The 13,927-nt window shown below is 36.1% G+C and overlaps 1 protein-coding gene across 3 annotated transcripts in view; it reads right to left on the bottom strand.

Moving 5' to 3' along the window:
• ITGB8 (integrin subunit beta 8) overlaps window positions 1-13,927 on the bottom strand; it is a 48,137-nt gene that overhangs the window by 18,942 nt on the left and 15,268 nt on the right. For 2 of the 3 annotated variants that reach the window (XM_048068342.2, XM_066991796.1), the window contains exons 3-6: window positions 12,201-12,375; window positions 9,313-9,559; window positions 7,347-7,512; window positions 4,434-4,592 (exon numbers count right to left, since the gene is read on the bottom strand). In XM_048068342.2, coding sequence (XP_047924299.2) covers window positions 4,434-4,592; window positions 7,347-7,512; window positions 9,313-9,559; window positions 12,201-12,375 — 747 coding nt within the window. Of the gene's footprint in view, window positions 1-4,433; window positions 4,593-7,346; window positions 7,513-9,312; window positions 9,560-11,969; window positions 12,083-12,200; window positions 12,376-13,927 lie in introns of those variants that run through there. The other variant, XM_013171818.3, reaches the window with a different exon arrangement.

Below are 13,927 nucleotides of genomic sequence, written 5' to 3'. Positions count from 1 at the left end.
AGACACATCAGCTAAATGGGTCAGGTTCTAGCAACATCAATATCCTATACATATCTTACAGCTGACACCTTTCTCCAAGACTTGCCTTAGGAGTGATGCCCCCAGCCATCACTACAATGGCCTGCTACAGTTTCTGAACCATGCCTGTGCTTGAAGGTTTCATGAGTTTCACATCTCTCCCCCGTGTTGACATTGTTCTACTTGGTGAAGTGACTATTATGGCATGTCCTGTGCTGTGACCTGCCCTCCTATACTTCTTGTTGAAAGATCTGACATGGATTTGGGAACAAGAGGTGTGTGGCTATCCCTTCATCCAAGAAATGGGGAAGCACAGAGGTGTTTGTGTGGTCCCAGTGGGCTCTGCACATCTGTGCTGCGTGGCATTCCTCCAGTTCCAGTACTCTAAAACAAACTGTATCTGAAAGTCACTGCTGATTTACCATATATGTGTCTGTGAATGCTTCCTAAGAAATAATTTCAACATTTAAAATTCATGACTAAACATAGGGAAGTTGCCTGTGTTTACCCTCCCCGAGTTTTCCTCAGGAGAGCAATAGACATACGTCAGGTTTTTCAATGTCCTTCCCCCACCTATTTCTGCTGTCTTTCTCTTCCTGACATTTTTCATCATCTGTCCCTTATTCTCTCTCTCTCTCTCCCTCTCTCCTACACAAACACACTCTCCCTGTTTTCATGCACAATTCATTACTCCTTGGAGTGCCACTTGTTATTCAAGGCACCCTGCAAGTCAACTGCTATCCTAACAGTAATTTGAAAGCCAGGACAGCAGAGACAAAGTTATGCAAGGGGGTAAAATCCATTTTCCACCACATTGCACTACTGTAAATAGCCTTGTATAGAAAGAACAAAGGAATTCCTTGCTGCAGTTTGATCTTAGCAAGGATCTCAACTTACTTATTCTTGATAAGAGATTTTATTCTTTAAGATAAGTAACGATTGTTAAGCAATACAGCAATAAACAGGCCTTCTTAACAGCTGCAGCTGCGGAGCATGTCATACATGAGGGTCCAGGGAGCATAAATACTGGTACACAGCACACTTACAGGTGAAGTGCAGCAGCAGTGGCCGCGTTGCCAATTTCACAACACAGCATTAAGGCCTTTTCCCTCTCTCCATGACCACAGACCACAGGGGTTGGGCCTCCATTGTCCTGCACAAGCCTACACGCCACATGCACCAGGCTGGCAGATCACAAATGCACCAAGTGGTCCCAGGACATGTCCTAGTAAAGCCAGATGTTCTACAAACATCTCCTGCACCATGGGGCAGTGGTGAGGGATCGTGAGAGGGTGCTCAAACGAATCAGTCTGCTGGTTACCATATGACACTAGACATGTCCAAATGTCAGCAAAGTGAACCTTCAACGTCTGCAACTAATGGCAAAAGTTTGAGATCAGTGGCATCAGAAATGGGTTTCCAACCCCTGATGAAACAAAAGCTTATTCAGATGGAGTTTACTGAAGTCAAGAGATGATATGCATAGACATGCGAAGGTTGTAGGGACTGGATCCCCAAATCACACAGCATGCTTGCAAGTAAAACTGGGCTCCCATCTATTTCTTAGCTCTAACTCATTACAGTGTCCAGTTTGGTTAACAGTACATTATATTCTCACTTCAGATTAGAAAGAAAAATTTCCTTCTTATTAGAATTTTTTTTTTTTTATGCATCAGCAGAACCATACTATCTTTTTCATTTTAAGCGTGTAAGGAGATGACATAACGGACTGTTGGTCACTCAAGGAGCCTCATTTTGCTTGCTGTAAAAACCTTGGTGTACTCTATGCATTTTTATCTTATCTACTCCCACTACTGCTTAGGAGAATGTATTCTCATTTTAGATCTTCCTTCTTGTTCCAGTTCCATCATTCATTTTATTATTTTAACCTACTGTATTAAGTCTAGAAGATAACTGATACAGACATTAAGTATTTCAGAAAGAGAGTGAACCAAGCACACATCTAATTAAAATGGACTAGATTTCTTTCTTGTTTTATACTTTTTCTGACCTCTGCATGACTACTTAACAAAAGTTAGAAAGAGGCAGAAAAATTAATAACTGGAAAGATTGTTTTTTTGCAAATAAATAAAGCAAAGGCCTCTTAACTGCAACAAGAATAAAATATAGTATGCCAGGATTCAGTCTTCTCTAGACTACCAGGCACTAAGAACGAAAGCAGGAGCACAATGTTATTACAGATGACTCTTAAAATTAACATTTCATATCATAATTGCACTGAGAAGGAAAAAAAAAAAAAGTAAAACCATGTTTCTTCTTTACATTTTTTTTTGACAACCTTTCATGACATCTCATTTAAATATTAGTTACAGAGATTTTCTTTTTCTGGTTTTACTTGTTCATTTGAAGTTTCTTCCTGTTTCTTTATGGATCTCTGGCTAATGAGAATATGACTAAAATAATATATACTATTATAGGTTAGTACTATTATACTAGTGAGAAGAAAAAAAAGGCAAGAAACTACCTGCCCTTATAGACACTATTGTGTGTTATCATCTCAAATCTATTCCAGAAAATATCTGACACTGAGAAAGATTTCCATTCTAGACCTCTCCTGTCACTAAACTTTATACGTGGGCATGCAAGAATCAGCCAGCGGTTGAAAAAATATATGGGCCAGAAGCCATGGGTCAAAATGTGCCAATCTAGGTGTCTTTCAAGGTCATTTCATATGGGTGGCAAAAGAAAGACAACCTAATTTCACAGAAAGCATCAATAGCACCAAAAATCATAGAGATTTCTTACTCTATATGGGACAATAAAATCATGATTGTTCAGCCCAGAATTCAGAAAATCATTTAAAACCCTTTCTTCAGTCAGCCATCAATCTGTCACTGACAGAGATTAATTAATTTTGTCTGTATTTTATATTGGTGAGGTTTTCCAGACTACAAAGAAGTTAATTTGCCAAGTTGGATAGATTTTTTTTCTTTTTTTTTTTTTCTTTTTTTTTGAAACTGAAAATATCTTTATTACCAAAGAAATCCTGAATCCCACGGAAAGATTTTTATCTATAGCACTTGTGTAATAAAGTGAATTAAAAAGTAGAGATAGGGACGTCATAACAAATAAGTATGCTCTCCTTTTGGGAAGGAAAGTTTCTGGATTCTTTGCTTTGAGCAGAATAAGGGAAGGGGTTGTTTTTATCCCAGGGACACTGTAAAAACAATGAAACTGAACAGACTAGCAAGAGGGAAATAAATAATCCTGACATCAGTGAGGGAATATCCAAAAGGTGACAGAGGGAGTGCATTAATGCAAGAACATCAGATAATCGGAAATCCAGACAGCCTTCCTGCCAGCACACGCTTAGTTGCTTCCTCCGTTCAGCGAGGTCCCAAACACCCACCTATTCCTGGAAACCTCCCGCGTTTCACAAACGTACACCATACGGCCGCCGCCTCCTGCTGCCTCCCGGTAAACACCCTGCACTGGGACTAAATTCAGGGCTAGCCTGGCCTGCACTGAGCCCTCACTGATCTCCTGGCCAGGAATGCAGGCTGGATGCTTCAGCTAAGTGCAGTGAGCACCGAGAAGAAAACCCTGATGTGCTCTGTACCACAGTTCATATTTCCATTTTCTGATGCTTACATAACAATTAAGCAATGATTCAAATGATTCACATTTCTTAAATGAATGAATTACATTCATAAAACAGTGCAATTAAATAGTACAAATCTTAGAGAAAAAATTCTTGTATCTCTATAGCTATTTTATACTTGAAGAAATCTTTTTGAAAGCTAAAAATACCTGTTGAAGTCTTATTGTTTTGTTACAGTGAATTTGAAGCAACTTTTTACACAGGTATGTATTACCACACATGGTTTTATACTGTGAGATTCAGATGTATTTAATGCTACATTAACACAGCAAAGCTTTGTGTCACCAAAATATTTTCTAGTCCATCTAGGTTGGACTAGTTCATTGGTGCTGTACATCTTCAGTTTCACTCTTACAAAGCTTGCTCAATCAATGCAACTACGAACCTTCTGACCATAATGCATGACCACTACCTTTGTCTTATTAGCACAAACATGCAATTTGTACCTGCTTCTTCTCCTGCAAAATATCACAGAAACTTCCTATTTATATTTTATAGAAAATGTGTGCCATTCTAATGAGATGGTAATAAAAAACAAAAACAACAACAAAAAAACATTAAAACAACAGTAAAATATTCTTCTCTGCTCTGTACTGTTGACTCAGACTGAACAATACTTCATCCCAGATACAAAGGATGTCAATATTTCCATGTGATGTATTCTTTATTTTACATCTTGCCTACCTGGGAAAATATTATTCTAATAGTTGAATTAAAAGTAATGCTTTGCACTGATCCAAAAACCTCATTTACACCACTTCCCTGAAGGCAGAATGTATGACATATACCTTACCATACTCGTAGCTTTGACGTACACGTTATCTTTCAAATGACAGTTTCCATCATGGGGAATTACGATCCCCGCTAATTTACTATCAAGGGCCAGGTGGGAAGTCTGATCTGTCATCACAAGAAGTAGTCGCTTGGCTTCTTTGCGCCACCCAATGTGGCTCTGAAAAGAAAACAAAATTGAACTTAAAAAAGTGATACTTACCTACTTTCTAAAATAATAAATAACAAAATGAAAAATGAATGTAGAAGTCTACTTCCCGGTATTACAATACTTAGCAGCGCTGAGTTTAAACCAGGATATTTAAAGCATTCATTCTGCTTTTGTGTGGAAAGATTCTTCACATCCTATGTCTGAAAACTATTTCTGGGAGTCAGAGATCCACTTACCACTTGCTTTCCTTTTTGAAAGATTCCTCAAAATATAAACAAGCTATGCATTATATAGTGGGCTTCAGTAACAGCTGTCATATTGTTACTACATACAAATGCATATGCATAACAACCATATAATTCTCTGGGATCCCAAAAGCATTACAACCAACAAATATGCATTAATTGTTATCGTTACTTGGTGCCCTCTTCTATTTTTACTTTCTGTTTATTTACTTGATATTCTAGTCATTCTCTAATTTCCTTTTCCTACACTGCTTTCCAGAAAGGACTTTTGCATATGATCATCCAATCACTAAACACATAGCTTGTGTGTCTTCATGCACCTGCAAATTGAGAAAATCTTCACTATGCACCAAAATACAACAAATATCAATATCCCAAGGGATTACTAGCAAAGCAGCATCTGCAAAGGTGAATTTAATGTGCTTTAGGAATTCAGTGATGTGAAGGTTGTAGCAGGGCAAGCTTGTGTCTGGGTTGGGTGCCAGTTTTAATTTTTCCAGAACATTTATTTTTCTGCAAGGAATAATGTCTGCTTTAAATCAAATTTTGGAGAGGCAGACACGAATCACTTTATATGCTTCTTCATCCTCCCTCTCTATTATTTCGTCTCCTTTTTCACTAATTCAATTTTTTCCTCCCTTTTCCTCCTTCCTTGCTCCTCCTTCCTACGACTCTCTTGTCTCTGTCACTTCCCTTAACACTGCCAGGTATCATCCATCTCATGTGAAACCTATCTGCAACACAGTCCGTGCATTCAGCCAGGGTTCAAGATTTATTCTCTCTTTCCTTTCTTTGCTTTGCACGGAGTGATTTAGCTCCCTTCTCACACTTTTTCCTTGCTAGCTCTGAACAGGGAATGAGTACCTAGTAACAATAGGGATAATAAGTGCAGCTTACACTTATTATTATTACACTTATTATTATTAAGCTTACAACTTACATGCAGGCACCAGCCTCACTCAGACAATCCTAGACAGCATTCCCCTAAACAAAGGTATTAAATTGTTTTTATAAACAAATCATATCTTAAAAAATCCCAATTTTTCCTCCAGCAGCATAGAACCTCCTTGCTCCTAAGACTCCATCACTTCACTTTGTCAGTTCAAGACTCCTACGTTCATACATCACAGCAACCAAAATTTCAAAGTTGCTCCATGTACTAACCTGATACTGCATGCAACAGGGATGTGTGGGTTACAGCAAGTTGGAGCAAGTTATAAAGTTCCTTTGTGGGCAAAAGGAGCACGCATTAATATAAATTACAGTTCATTATGGTAGTTATGAATTGTACATTGTTCTCATCCATTTTGTTCACAATTCAATCAGCACGAAAGCCTCTCCATTCTCATGAACGTTTTTGTTCTATTGTTTTTGGAAGCATAGATTACTCTAAAACTCACATGTCCTAAATGTGGAATGTATCCAGTGAGAAACACTGAATTTTAAATATTTTTTTCCACAGCTTCAGAATAATTTTTTAACAGCTGTGATCACAGTTTCCATGAAGAGTGGCTTTTATTTACCTGTGTTACATCTCATCAAAATCTGAAAATAACATTGGAGCCAAACTATTCATTTTTAGCACAGTTTGCGTTCCTTTTTGGCCTTGACTCCTTCTACTGTTCCAAAAGAGAATGTGAAAATCACTAAAATAAAATAATTACTCTGACATCATCTGAAGAGACAAGAACCACACCAAAAGCCTGTGATTTGGACAGGAGTTGAATTACTTTCTGTAAGAGGACCAGAAAGAGTTATAGACCACTAGTAAACCCCCAAATCAGTCAACTTTCAAAATTTCTATTGTACTACTAGGCATACAAGGAAGATAACAAGCAAAAAAGCCTTTAAGTGCAAAAAAATTACTGTTATTTATAGTCTTAAATCTTGGAAGCCACTAATGCAGATCTTTTTGATCCCTTTCTGCATGTAAGACACGGTGATGCAATTCTGTTAATATAGAAAATTTTAATTAATTTTTAGTTGATTTGCATTTTGTCAAGTATTAACTCATCAAAAGCTGAGATAATACTGAAGTGCATTTGTTCTTTGTATCTATACAAGAAGTATAACTGATTCTTCAGTTTTCAGATACATTCTTAAGAAGAAATGCCAAATGGTACATCTTTAACTGGGAACTAAAGGAGGTCCTCAACGATTTTTGACACTGATTTTGTAATTGACTGAAAGTAATTCATGCATCTGTTCAAGCAAGAAGCAGTTGCTTTCACTGTCCATCCTATGCTGGCTAGACTGGTTAAAGCCATACTTAAAGAACATCATTAGGTAATACTGAAAAACATTTCCTTATGTTATCCTTTTTCAGTTTCAACTGGAAAAAAGGGAAATAATGACGAAGGAGGAAGAGTCTTACTATTTGCAAACCTAGAACTGACAGTCTGAATTCAGGAACACTGAGCATAGTTGTACCTGTATATATATGTATATATATATATTATATACATATACACACACTTCTCTGAACTGCCATTTGGTCTTTTGTTGATACGCTCCTTACCTGGCACACAGCTGCTTGGAGCATCGCATCAAACCCCCCTTCGGGTGTATCAATATTCCCAGAAATTTTTTGTTTATTCACTGCATTTCTGAATTCTGCTATATTGTCAGTCAGGGATAGAACGTGAATATAACCATGAGGCGGCATACAATCTAAATTATAATCACTGTACAAAAACAAAAACAAAACAAAATAAGATTTAGAAAAAAGTCTAACACAGTCCTCTACATTTTCCATTTGAAAGAGATGTAAATATTCCCTATCAATCCACATAAAATCTTGTTACTGGTGAAAATGTATATATGGATGGTAAAAGAAATGATTAAAGAAAAATAACTCCACATGAGATTAAGTTCAGTTCGAACTTGCTCTAATTTAAAATGAACAACAGATTTTTTTTAGTATTTTATGTAAATGTATACAATACAATGTAATTAATATAGTATCTATGTAGTATTTCTCTACATAATGAGAAGAAACACAACATGAGAGATGGTATCATCTCGTGGAACATCTGTGGATGAAAGGACTACTACACCACAATGTTAAGATTCTTTAACAGCTTGATACAAAGGCTAGATGATAAACACTGAAATTAAATTTAAGTTTCTATATCCACTATTAGTGAGTAAATGTGCATAAAACTAATGTTGAGTGACAGTTACCTAAAGCTTGTGACAGTTATCTCACTGCTTGGATGAGGAAATTCCATTTTCAGTATCATCTCAGTTCTAAATTATACTTTTTGAAATGATATATAAGGGGAGAAAGGATTAAGTTTGACATCAATAAGCTAATGCCATAGCATTTTTACAGGTCATTGCTCTGGGACCCATGTATGGCAATGGAATTTACAGCACAAACAGAAGTGCTTATCTGATTCTGAGATGCTGAGCAGGTTTCATCTCACTTACGTTCTGTTGCATACAATGTGGTCATCCAGACTACAACATACCCTACTCTGATTCAGTTTACAGTCAATGAAGAGAAACTGGCACTGTAAGGTGTAATACATCTGCAGTTGTCTACTTTTAGGGGAAATGAATCATGTCCTAGAAGCAATAATTGATTTCCACTGACCATAATAAACAGTCTAGAGGACTACTTTAAGACATAGACATTTATATCTCTCCAAGAATTTCCACTACTAATGTCCAATACAAAAATCATCAAAATAAAAAAAGAAGCTCATAGACTTCATAGAACCGTGAATCACATCTTCCTGGGAAAGATAAAACAAGCAAAAAGATGTCAGCAGTTAATATGTACTTTTCCAAGTATTATGGTTTATACAGATTTTAATTTGGTGTGAATAATCTTGGCCTCTAGAGTGTTTCCAAAGTGAGCCCTCACTTAGATAAGTGTTGAATGGCAGGTATAAAAGGTTGAATGCCTGAGAAAAGAAATTCAAGCCAGAACACCTTTCTCATTTATCATGGGAATTAGTTCACATTACTACTGTGGAATTGGATAACAGGATTGGTTTTGTTCATTAAATGAGCTAAAAGAAAGAAACTGCATCACATTGACTAAAGTAGACATTTTCAAAAGAGAGCTAATGAATGCAGGACCATACAGGAGAAGAGAAGTCCTAGGTCAGAAAGTACAAACCTCTGTAATGAATCTAGGCAACATACATCCAAACTCACCAAGAAAACAACAGTTGGCTATAAAATTAAACACAAAACATATTCAAATAGACTAAAAAGATGTTGTTTGGCTCCTTTTTACAAACAAAAAAAATTGCACTTTTTTTTTTGATACAACAAACTTTTAAAAAATCACCAGATATTTCAGAAGTAATCATTGTATAATGATTCTCAGCATTTTCTTAGGAACTTTGCTGGAGAAGCAAGGCAAAATGGAATACAGATTCTAAAGAGCTTTTAAAATACATATTCATAATGCATATTTGTGTAATTAAATCATTTATCAGTTCTACAGTAAATATAGAAAGATTACATACCTGCATTGGTTATGGATTCTACCTGGGTGAATGCTAATATAGGGTGACACAGTTTTATCCACATAGGATCCAAATCCAAGTCGAAAATCAAGAGAAATATTCGCCATCTTTTTAGATAAAGCAAATCCAACGGAATTTAGTTTCTCTATATTGTTGTGCATAGAAGCTGAGACATCAACTAAATAGTAAAGGTCCACAGGATACTTCTCCAGAGGATGAACTTTTAATATAAAGTTTGCTTCACTTCCTGATTCAAAGGAAAATAATAAGTTTACTTACTTTGCTATTTTTGAATGTACACTCTTAAAAATGTATCATTTTTGCAGCAACCTCAGCACAAAGTTCTTTGTGTCAGCAAACAGAAAAATGAACAAACAAACAAGAAAACCTCCCAAGAGTAAATCAAACCTTGAAGTATAGCTCAAAAACAAGCCATAAAGGAGTTCTTTGTAGAACATCTTGCATTTCTTTTCTCACAGGAGTATTTTGTGAAAATGTGACTTCTCCCCATTTTCTTTTAAACTCTGGGTTATGCAATCCCTTTGGCACGGTACCAAAAAGCAGTTACGACTCAAAAAGGACACAGATTTGCATACAAATTGTGGCCAGTCACTTCAAGGCTGATACTTGGAAGTATATTAGCATATCCTGGAAACAGTCTGTCACATGTATCTGAAACTACACGTTTCATAAAGTGAGCACAGCCTGAAAAACTCAGGTAAGTTAGGCATCAAGCTTATACCAATTCAGTTCCAAGGATTTGAAGAGAATACTCCGTAGAATCAAAATAAAAACAAACAAAAAGGTTTTAATGTTAAAAAATAGTAAAAACTGACCTCTCTTTTTATCTTAAGATAATAAATGTCTGTCTTTCCTGCAGAACTGCATCACAGATGTAATAAAAACGTTGAGGCCTTGGAAGCCCCTAAAAGATAGTACCTACATTGTTCCTCATCTATTTTCTGTGATTTTGTGCGACTATTCTGTGATTCTGCAATGCCAGCAGAGAGTAATGGGACTGGAGTACAGGCAGTGGAGGTATGACTTCAATGCAATGACTTCAAAATATTCATTATTTAATGACAACAGAAGTGTCAGCTATCTTCAAGAAGAAATAAAAGAATAGGATCTTTGCATGATGAGTGACGCAATGAAGATACAGCAAAGGACAGGAGGAAATGACACACTACAGAAAAATTATGCAGCTGTTCAATAAAAGCTATCTTAACACATTCTGAAATAGATTTACTAAAAAAAAAAACCTGAAATGTGACTTGTTTATGCCATTAACTAGTGCATATGACATTGCTAGATAGCGTAATGAAAGTACGTGTAAGTGAACTGTGTCAAATTATATCACAGATCTGACTCAAAAATGTTAAACGTGCAAAGTACTTTTCAAATAGGCTAACTAAAAATATTTTTGCTTCCAATGTTCTTTGAACATAATCCACCTGAATTTTTCTGGATTTGTCTGCATCAGGTCTCACTTTAAGAAAATAGAATTTCAGCATGCTATAACTTATGTTTCCTCTTTGCCAATGTAAATTTATTATTATTATTAGTAGGAGTAGTAGGAGTAGTAGTAGTAGTAAATAACCTTACAGGTATCTATTTTGCATACAGAGAGTGGAGCCTGTATTTTCTCCCAGGTAAATCATGACAGCTGGGATTCATGTAGAGTGATGAAAAAAATGGAATCAAAACAAAAACATCTTTGGTCTGCATGACGGCACTGTGTCAAATTTATGCTTGCCCCACTATAGCTGTATATCTGTGTATTTCCTTGTGGATCAAAATACAGGCAGAATGTCTATATAATAGAAGTTACTCTTCTGTAGTTCTAGGAATTTCAGTCTTCCATCTTCAAGCAAAAGCTTCAGCAAAGAATATGGAACCCCAAACTTAATTTCAGTACTGGGAAAATGGTTCATTAAGCCAACGTTTAGAAAGTGAAGTGTTTTCTATGAATCCAGTAAGTGTAAAAGCCTTCATAAATAAATGCAATTACAGACTTTTCTAAAGCTATCTCAGTTCCTGAGACCATTTCTCAGTATAAAGCAGACCATCAGTCACTTCTTTGAAAGGAGAGTAGGGAAAGGAGAGGAAGGGTGATGCTGCTTTTTCAGTTTTATTGTAAAGATGGTAAACTAGATTTCCTTTGCACTTCACACTCCTGCAGTTCCTTTCTTCTTCCTCGTAATTGACAGAAAATTACTTTTATACAAAGAGAGATACAGTGAAGATCAGTGAGATATTACAGTACTTCACACATTTCTTATTCACATAATGTTTTTCTACCAGCAATTGATCACTTCAGTAGAGGGTAAATTGAGGTATATTAAAAATCCCTCAGATCGATAAAGAGATGTAGATTCTGTTAGGGCCAGGTGTCTCATGTTAGGCACTGAATACCTAAGTCTTCTTTATGAATCCAGCCCTTTCTTTCATATTAGCTGTGGTGCCTTCACAGTTGTCTAGTCATTGCACTTAAAAGTAACCAAATTATTAAGAAGCTTATCAAATGATGAATATAGGAATTAGAAATTTTAGCCCAATATACTTACAGTAAGGAATACATGTTATACACATATAAGGGAAAATTATTTGAAAGGAAAAATAATCAAGAAATCACAAGAGAAAACAGAAAAGACTACCTAAAATCCCTTTTCCACTTGCTACTTGCATTATTCTGACCTTCAGCTATGTTTGACAGAAAGACTTCTTGCTTAAGACCATACTTGAATACGGGAGCAACACCATCACAGTCCTACAATGCAATGTTGCAGCATCATTCTTCAAAATAATGATTCCAGCTGTTTCTTAACAAAATATCTGTACTTAAATATTATTGTATTATAATATCCATATGTTAGATATAACCCAACCTGGACGCAGTTGGACTGAAACTTTTCCTGGTGTCACTTGTGTATTTGTTTCTTGATCGCTGGGTATTGTTACACGAACTGTGGGATTTTCTACAAAATCTGATTGGCAGCCTCTTTTCATTAAGTTGGAAACAGTGTCACAGCGTCCCTTCTGTGTTGCATCGGCCATGAAATCCTGTTTTATAAAAGACCAAAACAACATAGCAACCTGAACTGAAAAAAATAACAGTAGTATCTTCAAAGGAAAGAGAAAAACAAAATAATAGTATTTGAAACAATAAAATATGCTACTATAATTGCATAAATTGTAGAACTAGTTCATATAAGCCATATGTTTTAAGTAAGTGCAATGGCAAAATATTTAACTTAGATATTAACCTAATTGCTACATTGACTATTTTTCTACAAAGAACAAAACTTCTGTGTGTGAGAAAGAGGATCTTGCACAACCAGAACAAGATGACTTTGGAGAAAAAGGAAACTATGTACTGTCACTATGTCACTAAAAATGTTCTGTGCTATGCTATGAATTAGTTCTACCAAGAAAATGTCATTCACATAATTTCTAAACATGTTGGTTTTCAGAGGAATCCAACAGTAATCTTAGGCTAGTATTAAAAAGTAGAAGCAAAAGTCAGATTTAGGTTTACCTAACCTGCATTTGTCTGTCACGGATGTTTAAGATTTAACCCATAGCCTGCACAAAAGCCGAAGACCAGCTGGACTACATCATTTCAATCCTCAGAAAGAGAAAGCTAAATTCTACCGGACTGGAGAGTTTAAGATGCCACCAACATGAAAAAAGCCTCGGTAACAACAGAAAAATGGTTAGTAGTAGAACGGTGTCAGAAGCAGCATGTCCTTTCTTGTAGTGAAAGGGCAAAGTTGCCAAGACTGTGGCAACATGATACAGTGCGAAATTCCTGACAGCAAATCTATGATTAGCATGATCCTGATCATGCAAGTGACAAAAAAGGCTTGACAAGATCCTTTGTACTCTTTCAAAGCATTGATCTGTCTCAGCCACAGCTGGAGACCAAACAATGGACAATCTCTGATATTTCAGAGGCAGATGGGGAAAATAAACAATCAAAAAGTGCACAGAGCCAACTGTGTATTAGAGAATAAATCATCATCCAGATCCTGAAAAGACCAGAGAAAGCCCCTGAAGAATGAGACTTGTAAGTCATGTATCTTGTTTTCTAAGTTCCTACTCATTTTTGTAGTTTACCTCAGGTACTGTTTTTTCACAATCTTATTTAGACAACAAAGAATTTTTTTTTTTTTTAGGTTACTGCTATTTATACAATCTTTTTGATTTATATAAATTTCAGAGAGGTAGATTTTAAAATATACAAAGAATTTATCTACTCTCACTGTTATCATTGGTGATTGACAGATATGTTCTGAAGTTCACCATGTGGGGGTATAAAATCAAAGCATTTCAAGTGTTTTTCATGGCTGCTTTTATTACTAAAAACATAGTTAGGTGAAGCAGCCACGCTAAGCTGAAAATTGGTCCTGTAACTTTACTCTGGGAAATTTCTATCTGAAATAATATGAGTTTTACCACTCCACAAACACGGACAGCGTGTAGGTGAGTGGGCTATCAAAGCATGGTACAAGAGGGTTTGACAAACCCCTGCCTTTGATGAACGGCTCTCAGGATTGACACGGGAAGCAAGGCAAGAGAAGCATATCAGAAGTCAAACCACGTCAAATCTGGG

This window comes from Anser cygnoides, chromosome 2 (assembly GCF_040182565.1).
Source record: "Anser cygnoides isolate HZ-2024a breed goose chromosome 2, Taihu_goose_T2T_genome, whole genome shotgun sequence".
NCBI lineage: Eukaryota > Metazoa > Chordata > Aves > Anseriformes > Anatidae > Anser > Anser cygnoides.
Note: the sequence above shows the minus strand (reverse complement) of the source record. Positions and strands in the feature narration are given on the sequence as shown.